We start from the raw sequence: 14,608 nt of genomic DNA on the forward strand, positions 1-14,608 counted from the left end.
TTCTACAGGTTGTCTTTTTAGTTTAGTAATTCAGTCCTTAGCTGTGCAGAGACTTTTTAATTCAGTGTAATTCCATTTGTTGATTCTCTCTTCAATTTGCTGAGCTCTTGAACCTCTACTCAGAAAATTCCTGCCTATGCCAGTATGTTCTAACATTGCTCCTACTCCTTCCTATAGTAGTTTCAATGTTTCAAACCCAACATTATCAAGAACTTTTTGCCCAGGCTGCCCTTGAGTCAAACTCTTTCCATCTCCGCTTCCCTGAGAGATTACAGGCAAGAGGCACATCATCAGCTTTGTTTTCCATTTTTCATATTGCAACAAGATCTTGCTAAGTTGCTTAAGTATGCCTCGAACTTTCGAGGCGAACACTTTACCACTAGGCCATATTCCCAGCCCCTGCCTCAAACTTACCATGCAGCCCAGGCAGAAACAAACATGGATGCTCAGATTGTCTATTAGTGTTTTAGTTTTGGTTTATTATATTTGTTATGGTTTGGATATTAAGTGTCAAAAAAAAGCTTGTTCCCCAGGTGGTGGATACAACCACTGCCTCACTGAGAGGTGACTGGATCATAAGGGTTCTGTGTGTGCGTGCGCAAGTGTGTACACCAGTCCTGGGGCTTCAACTCAGGGCCAGAGTGTTGTCCTTGAGCCTTTTTGCTCAAGGCTAGTGCCTTTTTTTTTTGCCAGTCCTGGGGCTTAAACTCGGCCTGAGCACTGTCCCTGGCTTCTTTTGCTCAAGGCTAGCACTCTACCACTTGAGCCAAGTGCCACTTCCAGCCTTTTCTGTATATGTGGTACTGAGGAATCGAACCCAGGGCTTCATGTGTATGAGGCAAGCATTCTACTGCTAAGCCACATTCCCAGCCTGCATTTGACTTTTTTTTAAAAACAGTTTTTAGGCGTTTATTCACTTTCCCAGATTGTAATTTGTGGTATACATATTAATTGCAATTATTCTGAAGTGTGACAGCCACAGTGTCTGTGTCCCCTATAGAACCTGTGGGCTCCCCTCTTGGCTTTCAGTCTTCTGATCTTGTTTCCTGGGATGCCAGGTAATTTTTAATTGAATAGCGGGACTGGAAATTGGAGCAGTGACTTACTGACCATCATGGATACCGTTATCTTCCTGCACAGCTGATTAGGGTTTGCTTCTGCGTACAACGTGAGGGCAGCCTCCTCTCTGTCCTCTGGGAAGCCTGGAGAACTAGCAGTTCATCTTATTCCCAAGGATTTCTTTTCAGAACTCAGAGAGCCTTGCAATTGCTACTTTAACATGAGACCTCTGAGCCATGCCTCCTTCCTTATTTTTCACTGGTTATTTTTAGACCCTATCTGAGAAATAACTAAAGCAAGAAGGCTAGTGGTGTGGCTCAAGGGGTAGAGCACCTTGTTTAGCATGCTTGAATCCCTGAGTTTAAAGCCCAGTGTTACAAACAAATAGTTTTCACTGGCACTTTCTGATTTCTGTTTGCATTTCCCTCAACACAAAAGATGGTTCATGCAGTGTTTTGGTTTTTGTTTCTTAGCTTATTTCTGGATGGAAGGTCTCTTTGTTTTCAATTTGAGGCCTCGCTGTCTTGTGATCAGTACTATTTTAGTATTTCTACTTCATGAGAAGTTTTGATGTTTTCTGACTGTCTTCACCTGGGCTCAGTTGTTGTAGGCTCCGTTCATTCTCTTTCTCAGCATGTGCTGCTTGCCGTGTCCACAGTCCACTCATCCTGTCGGGACTCTGTGAAGTCGCCCAGCCTGTGTGGGACACTGTGGGTTGCCCGTGCGGTCTGGAGGAGGGATCCCGGCTTGCTCCAGATGCCTCCGTCCAGCCCTGAAATGCCACAGACGGGCCAGTGCGATCGAGGCATGGTCGGCTTCCATTATAGCAGGCCCTAGGTAGCAGGATTGCAGCGCACGCTGGGCTTCCTGGTGTCTCGTTGGTTGGTTGGTTGGTTGGTTGGTGCTGGGGACCTCTGAGCACATCTGTTGGCACTGTCTGTCCTGGGAGCGGGTTCAGAGCAGGTTTGGGATTTCCGAAGTAAAGGTAAGGGGTTTGAGGGTGACCTAGCCGCTGACACGTATTTCTTCTGAGCATGTGCATCTCCACCTTTGGCTTACTGTCTAAATACAACTCTGAACAATGCCAAGCTTGAAGGTGAGATAATCAAGGGGGTGGCAGCAGGGAACTAGAGACGTGTCGGTGCTTCGGGGTGACACGTTCAGAATTACTGGTGGAGCTGATGAATCGGTGAAGAGGGAGAAGGAGGCAGCTTCGTGGACACATCCTACCTCAGACACCGAAAAAGGATCCAGCAGAAACTGCCAGAACCCTAGAGAACAAAGAAAGGTTACCCAGCCAGGCAAGGGCTGAGTCAGGAGAACGCCGTGTGTGTGCTGGGGGGGGGGGCTCTGTGATTCTGTGATGTTTCTCTGGCCCTTGGGCCCCCGTGTGCCCCCCCCCAGGCAGCATCACAGCTGCTTGGTCCCTGGCTGTGGAGGGAGCAGAGAAGTGGGTGGGTGGTGGGTGTGTCTCGGTGTGTGTATGTGTGTGTGTGTGTGTGTGTGCCTGTTTATGGATGTGGCTGTGTGGCTGTGTATTTGTGGGTATGCCTGTGTATGTATGTGTGTCCGTGTGTGTGTATATGTGTGTATATCTATGTGTGTGTCCGTGTGTGTGTGTATATGTGTGTATATCTATGTGTGTGTCTGTGTATGTGTGGGGATGCCTCTGTGTGTGTCTGTGTGTATATCTATGTGTGTCTGTGTGTCTGTATGTGTATATGTGTGTATATCTATATGTGTGTGTGTGTGTGTGTGTGTGTGTGTTGGGGGGGTGCCTGGACAAGCCGGGGCCTGCACATGTTCTCTCCACTGCCCACGGGACAGGCGGCCCTGCTTGAAATGGTGAAGAGCCTTGAGGGAGGAGATAAGATGTGTGGAGTGGAGTAACTGAAGGCGCCTCTGTCGATGCCAACTGTCCGTGACGCCATGCTATCTCTACACAGGAAAGGCATTCCCTTGGAGCGTGTCACCCTTGCGGACAGAGAGCAGACCAAGAAGGTGGTGTACTCGGTTGTCTATGGAGCAGGTAGGCCACAGGCCAGGGGTCACCCACCAGCCAGCAGCCATCTGCCAGTGTGCTGTCTACACAAGCGTGATGGTGACATTTGTGACACTACCCACTAGTCAGACCACTTCACACATCACCCACTCAGGGAAGAGAGCAGAGTAATGAAGGGTCTGGGCTCGGCATCATTTCCGTGCCTGGAGGCCCTCATCCTAGCCGCACCAGGGCTTTAGAGTAAAACCATCTGAGCGAGAGCACTCTGATTTGCATGGTTCTTCTCAGCACACAGTCAGGAACAACCTGCTGCTATCTTCCTACCACTATCGCACACACACACCCCCCAAGCCCCGGCGGAGCTCGCTTCTCAGACGCAGAGACCTGCGCCTGAAAGGAAAGGCAGCGAAACGGCACATGTGGCAGTGCGGACTTCAGAGCAGCAGATAGCCCGGCACCCCAGAGAGGCTTCTGGGGACCACAGAGCTCCTCCCAGATAGCAGGGGCTTTCTTCCGGAGCCCCTTGGCCCTCAGGGCTTTGCCCGGAGCCTTGCCCCAGGAGAGCACACTGCAGGACAGAGCTCACCTCTCTCCTGGGCGTTGCTCACCTCTCCGCTGCTTGGTTGTCTCACCCTGCCATATCAGTGTCTCATCTCCATGTTACAAGCAGCCACAAACGCCCGGAAATCCACTGTTGCCAGCCACTGATGGCTCACACCGGTGATCCCAGCTGCTCAGAAGGCTGAGGTCTGAGCACTGTGGCTCAGAGCCAACCTGGACAGGAAGCTCCGTGAGACTTTTATCTCCGATTAACAATCAGAAAACCAGAAGTGGCTCAAAGTGGTAGAGCACTAGCCTTGAGCAAAAAGAGTGCAGGCAGTGCCCAGGCCCTGAGTTCAAGCCCCCCACCCCCTATAAAAAATAAGATAAACCGTGTTACCGGACAGCCCCGTGAGCCCCTGCCCGCTGCACTGGAGATGCACCGGGCCACGGCTCATCAGCGGCCGCGCTTCCCCTTGCTTCTGTTTCCTGCCAGCCTGTGGGCCTTCGGCATAAGCAGAGCCCACCTTGTGGCCACTTCGCTCTTCAGAGTCAGCTGGCAGCCAGTGGTGCACCTGCTCGTCTGTGCAGGGTCTCACGGGGACCTGAGTGGGCCAGCCAGCGCGGGGCCCCGTCCGTCCTGCCCGCAGGCGGAGAAGCAGGCGGTCCTCACCGGACGAGTAAGCACGTCTGCGCCTCCGAGGATGTTCCGGCGGGGCTGGCAGCACCTGAAGGCAGACTGGGTGACTGGGACCTGAGCCGTGGGCGCCCCAGAGACGCCTGGCCCATTCCCTCCACAGACTCCTGCCTGCCGAGCGCAGCCTGCCGCCACCTGGGTCCGATCTTGACGCGTTGCCTCCTGGCCCCGCGGGTGCATGCCGCCCCCCCTCCTGCCCCCGGTGAGTCGTGGCACTCACCTCCGGCCAGGACGCCTCAAGTGGGGCCCTCAGCCTCCATGCCTGGCCTCTCCTCCACAGACATCCACGTGCCACCGTGAACTCGCATCGCTGCCGTCTGCTGCCCGTCTGGGTCCCGGAGATCTTCCAACACTCACCCCTCCTGCCTGGGGCGGGCCCCACAAACCCAGTCGGGAGGGATCAGGAATGCGTGAGCACCTCCCCTCCCAGGAGCCTGGCCGGTGCCTTGGGTGGGGGGGCATCCTCCCCAGGGAGGCACCCCAGACAAAGGCAGCTCCCTCTGGAGCTTTCACTTGGCTTTTTTTTTCCAGAGAGGAAAAGACGCGCTGTAAATAAGCAGTGAGTCACGCGCTGTGAGGCTGGTGAAGGGGGTAATTTGGCTGCTTTTAGCCCTGCGGTGACAGGGGCTCCCACCCAAAGCCTCCGTCTCTGTGCCCCCCCTGTCCCCAGCCCACCTGACAGCCAGAATACCCATTATCTGCTGCTTGGCTCGCTCGCTCGGGCCCTGTCTCTGTTAGAAACCACCTTGCTGATGAGCGGGGCTGAGGACCCAAGGGAACCACCAGCTTCCCAGACGCCTCAAGCCCTAGGGAAAGCCCAGGCCCACCCAGCCCACCGTGGCCCCCTGCACCCTGAGCTTAGCCGGAGCCCTGACCCAGTGCTGGCTCACGGGCCCACTGCATCGCTTTCTGGCAGCCAAATTCAGCACCTGCTCACCTCTCAGGGTACCCCCCCTCCCCCAGCTCGCTGGGCCCGCTTCCAGCCACCTCTGAGCCTAGCAGAAACCCGACCCCTCTAGGAAGCCACCTCCAAGATCCCAAACCCACTCCTACCTCCTGAGAGTTCCCCCCCAGACAGCGCGGCAAGCGGGTGCTGACTGAGGACACGGGCTACGCTGGCCCGCTCGGTGCCGGGAGGACTGGGCCGGGCTCGGCGCTGCTCCCGGGGCTGTGCGGGACGGCAAGCACCGGGGCTGTGTGCGGAAGTCTGTCCCCGCTGGGTGCTTGCTCCTCCAGAGAGGCAGAAACAGAGCGGGGGGGCCGATACACACGGAGCAACATTGGGAGAAAGATGTCTTCCTAAGGTTAAATCTGCGGTGATGTGTGAGCAGATGTGCGTGTGTGCACACGTGCACACAGGATATAATTAGCCATCTGGAAAAAGTCAAACTGTTTAGGGGTGGAGAATGCTTAGTGTCCCTACCAAGCAACCTCAGATAAACTAGGAGGGAGACAGGCCCACTCATGGCTACAACAAAGAAGCACTCATGAAAGCGTGGAGGAAGAAAGCAACCAGTGCACATGAAACACAGACCAGAGAGGCCAGCAGCCAAGGCTCATCCCACGTAGTGTGACGGGCAACTGCGCTGACCCCTGCACCACCGGGGGAGGGGCAGCGCGGCTGCAGCCCCCGTCCCAGCCTCTCCCCCGCTGCTCTTGGGTTGCCTCCTTGCCCACCGGCCTCGTAAGCAGGCTTTTTGCAAGGAATGGGCTGTTGACCACCTGTGCCCTTCCGATAGCTCGGCAGCTCTGCAGAAGAAAGCAGCTCACGCCAGCCACAGATATTTAGAAGAGGTGAAGCTTCTAGCATTAGCCAAGCGGCTCCCATCAGACCAACCTTCCCACAGACTCTAGCCATCGACTACAACAAAAGTATTCAAAACCACCGGAAAGCCCGGAGCAGGCAAGACAGGGTGTTTTGACATCTTGCAGCTTCACACAAACTCGAAGACTAGGAGGATAGAGTTTGGAACTGCCAGTGAGTCTGGAAAATGGAGGGAGAACTTCCAGAAAGAAGAGAGCCAGGGAGAAGCTCAAATTCTGATCGCTGGCTGACCCCTAACTGCATGATTGGAACAACTTCAGCCCAGTTAAGGCCCAAAGGGCCAATCTCAGATTTCAGTTGTTAGCTGCTGCAAGGAGATAGATAGACTTGTAAACTTGATTTTTGGCCAAATTAACTGTCCTCTAGAAAAACAGTGACCCCGTGAAGAATGGGACAGAATCCAGTTTCCACACTACAATCTCAAATTCCTACACATATGAAGAGACAGGACAGTATGACCATGCTCAGGAGAAAGACCTTTGTAGCAGCAGCTCCCGAGCAGGACTGGCTTTTTTTCTGGTCCTGGGGCTCGCACTTTGGGCCCGGGTGCTGTCCTTGAGCTTCTTTTGCTCCAGAGAAGTTCTCTACCACTTAAGCCACAGGGCCACTTCCAGCTTTTTTGAGTAATTTTTTGGAGGTAAGAGTCCCATGGAGTTTTCTGCCCAGGCTGGCTTCTAACTGCAATCCTCAGATCTCAGCTTCTTCAGTAGTTAAGATTACAGGTGTGAGCCACCAGGGTCCGGCCAGACAAGGCTTTTAAAGCTGCTATTATCAGTATACTCAGGGATGTGAAGGAAAACATGCTCATAACAAATGGAGGAAAAGGGAAAAGAACTAAAGAAAAAGAGCCAAATGGAAAGTGTAAAGCCCCAAACTGCAATATCTAAAATAAAACTTTCTAGAAGGGCACAACGACAGACTGGAAGTGAGAAAGGCCTAGCAAGAAGTAGTCTAGCTATCATTTGACTCCTTTCTGTAAGAAAACACTGTCCTACAGCAATGCCATAGCTGAAAGATAGTGACCAGAATTTGATAGGAAGATGTATAGATTATTTAAATAAAATATGGCAAAACACACAAATTGGGAAGATAACATACTATCTTGATTAAGTCCCAAAAGGGTTTTCAAGTTTTCCTTTCTAGCCAAATGACACAGAGGAAGCACCCAACGCTCCAGGAGTTTCCCCCCCTCTTCTGGGATAAACTTTGGAAGAACAGAGCATCACATTTCCCTCTCATCCTGGCAAAGGAGTAGAAGCTAACACCCACCCTTCACTGTCCCAAAGACTCCATCGTTATTGTGTCCAGTACTAGAAAAGTGGCCGACCAGGCCTGTCCTGACTGCAAGGACCAGGTCTGTGAGGCCCCCAGCCCACTCCTTAGAGGTGCCTTCCTATCTTCATAGACCTGCGCCACTCCTGGGCCGTGATTTCCACACTACCTTGTCTGAAGGCCCCTTGGGGATCCTTTAATGTGGTCCAGAGCTAGCCCTGAGCAGATCCTCGGGGTGCTGGCGATGATCTCCCTCCACCATGCAGCCCCGGGAGCCCGAGGCCTGTCAATCACAGGATTGACGCAGCGCCCCACACCTGTCCCCAGGGGCTCCTCGTTGCTCTTTTCTGGAGGAAAGTGGGAGAGAATGACCACTAAGTACCAAGTAGGAGCCAGGTGTAGCTTGGAACTTTATACGTCTCAGACCAGTGGTCCCTTAGCCCTGGGGGTGAGCACCACTGCTCCTAATTCATACGCGGAAAAACAGATTGATTGTAGGTTAGGCAACTCCACGAAGCCCCAGTCTCCCATAGGGATGGAAAGGACTCAGACCGAGGCCTGTATGGTCCTAACATCTGAATCCAGCAAGCAGGACCTCAACGTTGACACTGGAACTTGGAGTGCCATCCCAACTAGACCCTTCTGTAAACTTACTCTTCCAGGAGAAAAATGCTAGTTTTCTCTAAAAGCATGTGTTCTAAAATAAACATTAAAGCACAAACCCCCTTAGGCCATGTTCTCCCCTCTTGGCCTCTCTTTTCCTAGGGCCCCCTTTTTTATTAATTAAATTTTACTGACAAGGTATTGTGTAAAGGGGGTACAGTTACATAATAAGGTAGTGAGTACATTTCTTGTGATATCTGTTACACCCTCATTTTTCTTTCCCTTCCCTCGTTCAGGTAGGCATATATACAATATCCAGTGTCCCAAAATCATATACAGTAACCACATAGGGTACACCAAAGGAAATTCACCTAAAACACTAAACATAACATCAACAATAGAGTCCTCCTGTGTCCTTCTCTTGGAGTTGTTTTTGCTTATCCTCGTCTTATATGATCATATGTACATAGCTGTTGAGCTATTGTGATCCACTGAGAGGTCTATTTTAGACTTTTTTTTTTTTTTTTTTTTTTTTTTTGGCCAGTCCTGGGCCTTGGACTCAGGGCCTGAGCACTGTCCCTGGCTTCTTCCCGCTCAAGGCTAGCACTCTGCCACTTGAGCCACAGCACCGCTTCTGGCCATTTTCTGTATATGTGATGCTGGGGAATCGAACCTAGGGCCTCGTGTATCCGAGGCAGGCACTCTTGCCACTAGGCTATATCCCCAGCCCTATTTTAGACCTTTTTATGTTTAGTAGTTGTTTGGTTTTAGTTACATAATGTAAAGTCGCTGATCCAAACCTGTGGAAATACCATTTGAAAAGAAGTTTTTTGTTTTGCAGACCTGGTCTCTACTCCTCCCTCTCCCCCCACCTTAACAGTCATATATCAGGGAGATCATGCCCCTTTGTTTTCTGGGTTCTAGGCTTGTCTCGCTCAACATTATTTGTTCAAGTTCTGACCATTTCCCTGCGAATAACAATATTTCACCATTCCTAATCACTATGTAGTATCCCATTGTGTATAGGTACCATATTTTTTGGATCCATTCACCTGTGGAGGGGCATCTGGGTTGTTTCCATATTTTGGCTATTGTGAATTGTGCAGTGATAAACATGGAAGTGCAGATGTCTTTTTGATATCTTGGGACCTGTTGTTCAGGATAGATGCCTAGGAGTGGTATGGCTGGGTCATAGGGTAGGTCTATGCTGAGCTTTTTGAGAAACCTCCATACTGTTCTCCAAAGTGGTTGTACTAATTTGCACTCCCACCAACAATGGAGAAGGGTTCCTCTTTCCCTGCACCCCCTCCAGCAGTTCAGAGTATAGGCCATTCTGACTGGGGTGAGGTGGTATCCCTAGGGCCCCTCTCGAGCCTCCTCCAGGTCTGGAGTCAGGTCCCCCACTGGCCACGCCAAGAGCAGCAGTTCATTCTCAGAATCATCTGGCACACTCAACATTACTGAGAAAGCAAGTGTTTAGCAGGCCCTGTCCAGAGCAGTGGGACTCAGCCCCTAGTCTGTGAAGCCCAAAGCCATTACTACCCCAGTCCTGCATTCCGTAGTGCTCCCAGTCCTTGCCCCGGAAGCCTGCAGCTGGCTCATTTCCAAACGCCCAGGCCCCTCTGAGACACATGCTTTGGGTACTCTTTTTTTTTTTTTTTTTTGGCCAGTCCTGGGCCTTGGACTCAGGGCCTGAGCACTGTCCCTGGCTTCTTCCTGCTCAAGGCTAGCACTCTGCCACTTGAGCCACAGCGCCGCTCCTGGCCGTTTTCTGTATATGCGGTGCTGGGGAATCGAACCTAGGGCCTCGTGTATTCGAGGCAGGCACTCTTGCCACTAGGCTATATCCCCAGCCCGGGTACTCTTAATTCAGTTGGCTTGGGTTAGGCCTGGACTCTGACCATGCATCTTTCTGGCTCTTACAGGGAAGGAGCGGCTTGCTGCTTGCCTCGGAGTTACTGTTCAAGAAGCCACCTGCTTCTTGGAGAGGTTTTTGCACAAGTACAAGAAAATTAAGAACTTTACCCAAGCAGTTATTTCCCAGTGTCACCACACAGGTAAGCCAGCCGCAGCCAAGCCCGTGGCAGCCAGCGGTGTCCACGGCTCGTCATCCTGTGGCTGGGTGGATAGATGGGTGAGTGGCCAAGGTGTGAACCAGCTTGCTGAGTCTGGGAAGAAGATGAGGGAGCACCGTCAGCTCTGCCTGCATAGATAGGACAGAAAGGCATCACCCCATAGGAAGAAGACAGAGCCCAAATAATCTTGAGTTGATAGATGATAGCTGCATAGACAGATTAAAAAGCAAACATGATAGCAGCACACACAAAAATGGAGACATATATTCCTGTTAAAGACATGCGGTCCATTTACAAAGAGTTGCGCAGCGTGGTCTCAAAGGAAACACAAACAGATTTCAAGGAATTTTAAGCCAGTTATGGCCAAGACTGCAGTGCAGTAAGAAGCTAGTTTTATATATATATCTCTGTGGGTGGCTGTCTGTCCACGCACCTGTATGTAATGTATCATGATCCTAAGTAATTCAAGGTAAAGAAAGACATCCATAAAAAGGACATGATTTGGGGGATGAAGGACAGTAAAAATATCTCATCAAAAACCATGGGACCTGGAAATAAAGGAATACATTGAAAAAAAAGTATCTTAAAAAGAATCTTGTGACATACATGACTTACATTTGATGCAAGAAATTTGGAAAAGAGAGCAGAGTTAATGAAAGAAAAGGAAGAAAAACTGAAGTTATTGAACTAAAAATAGGATTATTGGCTCCAGGAGAGCATTTACAAATCAATATTCTCCAGTCAGTGAAAAATAATCAGCTAGAGTATTGTCCTGGCAAGAGTCAGTCCTGGGCTGGGAATGTGGCTTAGTGGTACTGGGTTCCATTCCCCAGTACGACATACACAGAAAAAACTGGAAGTGGCACTGTGGTTCAATAGGGAAAGCACTAACCTTGAGCAAAAGAAGCTCAGGGACAGTGCCCAGGCCCTGAATTCAAGCCCCAGGACTGACAAAAAAAAAAAAAGAATTCTAACTGGCTCTAGCAGGTCCCTTCAGCCTACAGCACACCAAATCATTCGGGGACTCTCGAGGGACCCCATCTGGGTATGGACACACGTCCCCAGCCTCTCCATGGCTGCTGGAAGATGGCACTGGGCCTGGCGGCCTCCCACGGCCTCTAAGGATGCCATCCTGAGCCACTGGCCAGCACACGGAGAACTCCTGCCTGCTCGGGGCACACTCAGAACACGAGAGCAAGGGGAAGCCCCTCCCATCCCCGCAAGCAGAAGGCCTAGGCTGCTGGGCTGGGGAGGATGGCTCCCAGAAGCCCAGTACTTAGCAAAAATTAAAATACTCTCCATTCTGAAATGCTGAAACAGTGATCGCGAAGCAGAGGTAGAGCCCCACCTCCCACAGGGATAGGAATTAAGCACTGTGGGAGCACTGTTAGCTACTGTTAAAGCACTGTTACTGATTAGCCTTGGTTATCCACACCTGTTTTTGTGTGTGCCACTCCGGGGGCTTGAACTCAGGGCCTGGACGTTGTCCCCGAGCTTTTGTACTGTACCACTTGAGCCACAGTGCCACTTGTGGCTTTTTTTGGTGCTTCATTGGAGAAAAGAGTCTCATGAACTTTCTGCCCAGATTTGCTTTGAACTATAATCCTCAGATCTCCGCGTCCTGAGTGACTTGGATTGCAGGTGTGAGCCACCCATGCCTGGCGCACTTTTGGCTTTTAAATGCAAACAGCTTGCATTGGCCTTTCAGCCACCAGGGCAGTGGCTTCCACCTGCAGAGAGCAGGCCCCTCCCCCAGGGGCCGGCAGGGGTTGGGGGCTGGTCCAAACACAGACTTGCATTTACATGAAGGAAGTGAGGGCTGGTGTCGCCCTTCCTGCCACCCCTTCTGGCTGTCCAAACAGGCTGCTTGGCTCACTTGTGAGCAGTAGGGAGACGCCCCCCTTGTGTCCCCCCTCCCCCCCCCCCGGGTTACAATATAGTAGGTCCAAATAAAGACTTCCCTTGAGCCGTCTTCCTTGCCTACTTTTGATTCTTGACATTCATGGAGCAGCTGAGCTGGCAATTCAAAAAGAAGAAGGAAGGGGTGGGGGGTGGGTGGCAGCGAGAACAGCAGAGGGGGGGGAGCTGTCTGCAGGATGCTGTCAGGCCGGTCGGTGGGTGGCGCTAACACAGAGCCCCCCTCACCCCGCAGGACCGTGAGTCTGTGGGAGTCGGGTGGGGACGGCCATCAGGTCCTTGTCCAGGAAGATAGCTGCAGGGTGGCTCCAGCAGGCCGCCCAATTCTCCTGACCCAGAGTGACGGCGGTACCACACACACGCACACGCACACGCACACGCACACAGCTGACACACATGGCAGTCCCAGCTGTCAGTGGCCTCCCACCCACCCAAGGTCCACTGCCACTGCCTGCAAAAACTCACCAAGGGGCTAAACACCCGGATCTGCTCTGGTGTCCCCACCTGGCCCGGGACTGCTCGCTCCGCACGCTACCTGCCAGGCAGTCCAGAATGGCCGCACCTGGGGCTTTGAGCCCACTTGTCCTATGTGAGATCCAAGTGCAGCTGCAGGTCAGGAAGCAGCAGGACTTGCCAGCTGGCTAGCACAGGCCAGCCCTGCGGGCCCCTGATGTCTGCACAGAACCCCTCTGCCCTGGCCACAGGCCCGGGGTCCGCAAGAGGCGGGCGAGATGAGGGCCCTGCCCCTCCCCCCAGCACTGTGCCACCTGTCTGTCCCTGCCTCTCACCTGCGTCTCCCTGTAACCCAGGCTATGTGACATCACTCATGGGCAGAAGGAGACCCCTGCCGAGGATCTGCGCACAGGACCCCCAGCTTCGGGCTCAAGCAGAGCGACAGGCGGTGAACTTCGTGGTGCAAGGTACAGGATCCCCAGACGACTCTGCTCACAGCTGCCGGCTGCTGCCTGCCGACTCCTCTGCCTCTTTTTTTTTTTTTTTTTTTTGGCCAGTCCTGGGCCTTGGACTCAGGGCCTGAGCATTGTCCCTGGCTTCTTCCCGCTCAAGGCTAGCACTCTGCCACTTGAGCCACAGCGCCGCTTCTGGCCGTTTTCTGTATATGTGGTGCTGGGGAATTGAACCTAGGGCCTCGTGTATCCGAGGCAGGCACTCTTGCCACTAGGCTATATCCCCAGCCCCCTCTGCCTCTTTTCTGAGTCCGCCTGCTCCTTGGGTTTGGCACCTGCAGGGCTAGGCAGTGCCCACGAATCTCTGTGGTAATTCCCACTCCTGGGAACTTCCCCAAGTGGGCTCCCTGGCCCTCACCTGCCCAGCGGGGCCCATCAGGAGGTGTGACAGCAGCGGTGTGTGGCCAGGACTCCAGTCAGCGTCTTCTTTATTTTATTTTTTTTTGCCAGTCCTGGGGCTTGGACTCAGGGCCTGAGCACTGTCCCTGGCTTCTCTTTGCTCAAGGCTGGCACTCTACCACTTGAGCCACAGTGCCCCTTCTGGTTTTTTCTATATATGTGGTGCTGAGGACTCGAACCCAGGGCTTCATGCATGCTAGGCAAGCACTCTGCCACTAGGCCACATTCCCAGCCCAAGTCCTCCTTATAAGGAGGGCATTTCCTTGAGTCCCCATAGCTGCAGGTGAGAAGCTGTGTCCCTGGAAGCCTAGTCAGCACCTGACCCAGGCCCTTCCATCCCGCCACAGGGCCTGCCTGAGTCAGACCTACAGAATCAGGCATCCACAGCCGTTCCCCACGGCTGAGCGGGGGAGGGGCATTGTCGGGGCTTTCAGAAAGCAGGGTGTCAGCATGAGTATCGAGACCCAAGGGTACTACGAAGCAGCTCACACGGAGCGTGTGCCTTGCACACCGGCCCCTAAAACGGAGGCTTTGTGTCCCCAGGTTCGGCAGCAGACCTCTGTAAGATGGCCATGGTGCGAATCTTCACTGCGGTGGCCACGTCCCCCTCCCTGACAGCCAGGTCAGTGGGGACAGCCAGGCTGCCCAGCCTGGCAGAGGTGGGGTGGGGGTTGCCCAGGACTGAGCCCATCACCCTTCCTTCCAGCCGCCCATCCACCACAGAGCAAAGGGCCCCCGCAAGCCAGGGCCCCCAGAGGCTCGCACCCGGCCTGTTCCGCTGGGCACGCAGGGAATGGCCAGCCTTCGCCAGCTCGGGCACGGGATCCTCGAGACGGGCATGCCGTCCCTGGAGCTTCCTGGGCTGTCCCAGGAGCTGCGCAATGTGGCCCCCCATCCCTGAGGCAGGCGAACCCCCAGCCCGCCGGCGGCTGTGGGGCCTCTGCGCTGCCTTGCTCCCCTCCCCCCCCGCAGTACCTGCTGCCCTCACCCACCCAGAACCAGGCCTTGGGGCTCCCCACACGGCTGCCCCAGCTGCCGCCCTGCCCTCCGCTCTACTCATCACTGCCCTTGGGCTCCGGCCCACGGGAGGCAGACAGCCTTGCGCAGCCACCTGTCCCTGGCAAGGGAAGGCCTCGCTTGGGCTATCAGTGGCCACCCAGGCACCCGCTCTTCTCAAAGCTCCCAGAACCCCTTCCTGCCTGCTGACACCCCCCATGGCTCCTCAAAGAGGAGATCATGCCGGGACCCCAAAGA

The 14,608-nt window shown here is 53.5% G+C and overlaps 1 protein-coding gene across 1 annotated transcript in view; it reads left to right on the forward strand.

The window, feature by feature from the left end:
* Poln (DNA polymerase nu) overlaps window positions 1–14,608 on the forward strand; it is a 100,418-nt gene that overhangs the window by 75,300 nt on the left and 10,510 nt on the right. Inside the window, exons 18-21 of the mRNA XM_048364509.1 lie at window positions 3,006–3,088; window positions 9,924–10,055; window positions 12,800–12,910; window positions 13,898–13,976. Of these exons, the coding sequence (XP_048220466.1) occupies window positions 3,006–3,088; window positions 9,924–10,055; window positions 12,800–12,910; window positions 13,898–13,976 (405 nt within the window). The remainder of the gene's footprint in view (window positions 1–3,005; window positions 3,089–9,923; window positions 10,056–12,799; window positions 12,911–13,897; window positions 13,977–14,608) is intronic.

This window comes from Perognathus longimembris, chromosome 16 (genome assembly GCF_023159225.1).
Source record: "Perognathus longimembris pacificus isolate PPM17 chromosome 16, ASM2315922v1, whole genome shotgun sequence".
Lineage (NCBI taxonomy): Eukaryota > Metazoa > Chordata > Mammalia > Rodentia > Heteromyidae > Perognathus > Perognathus longimembris.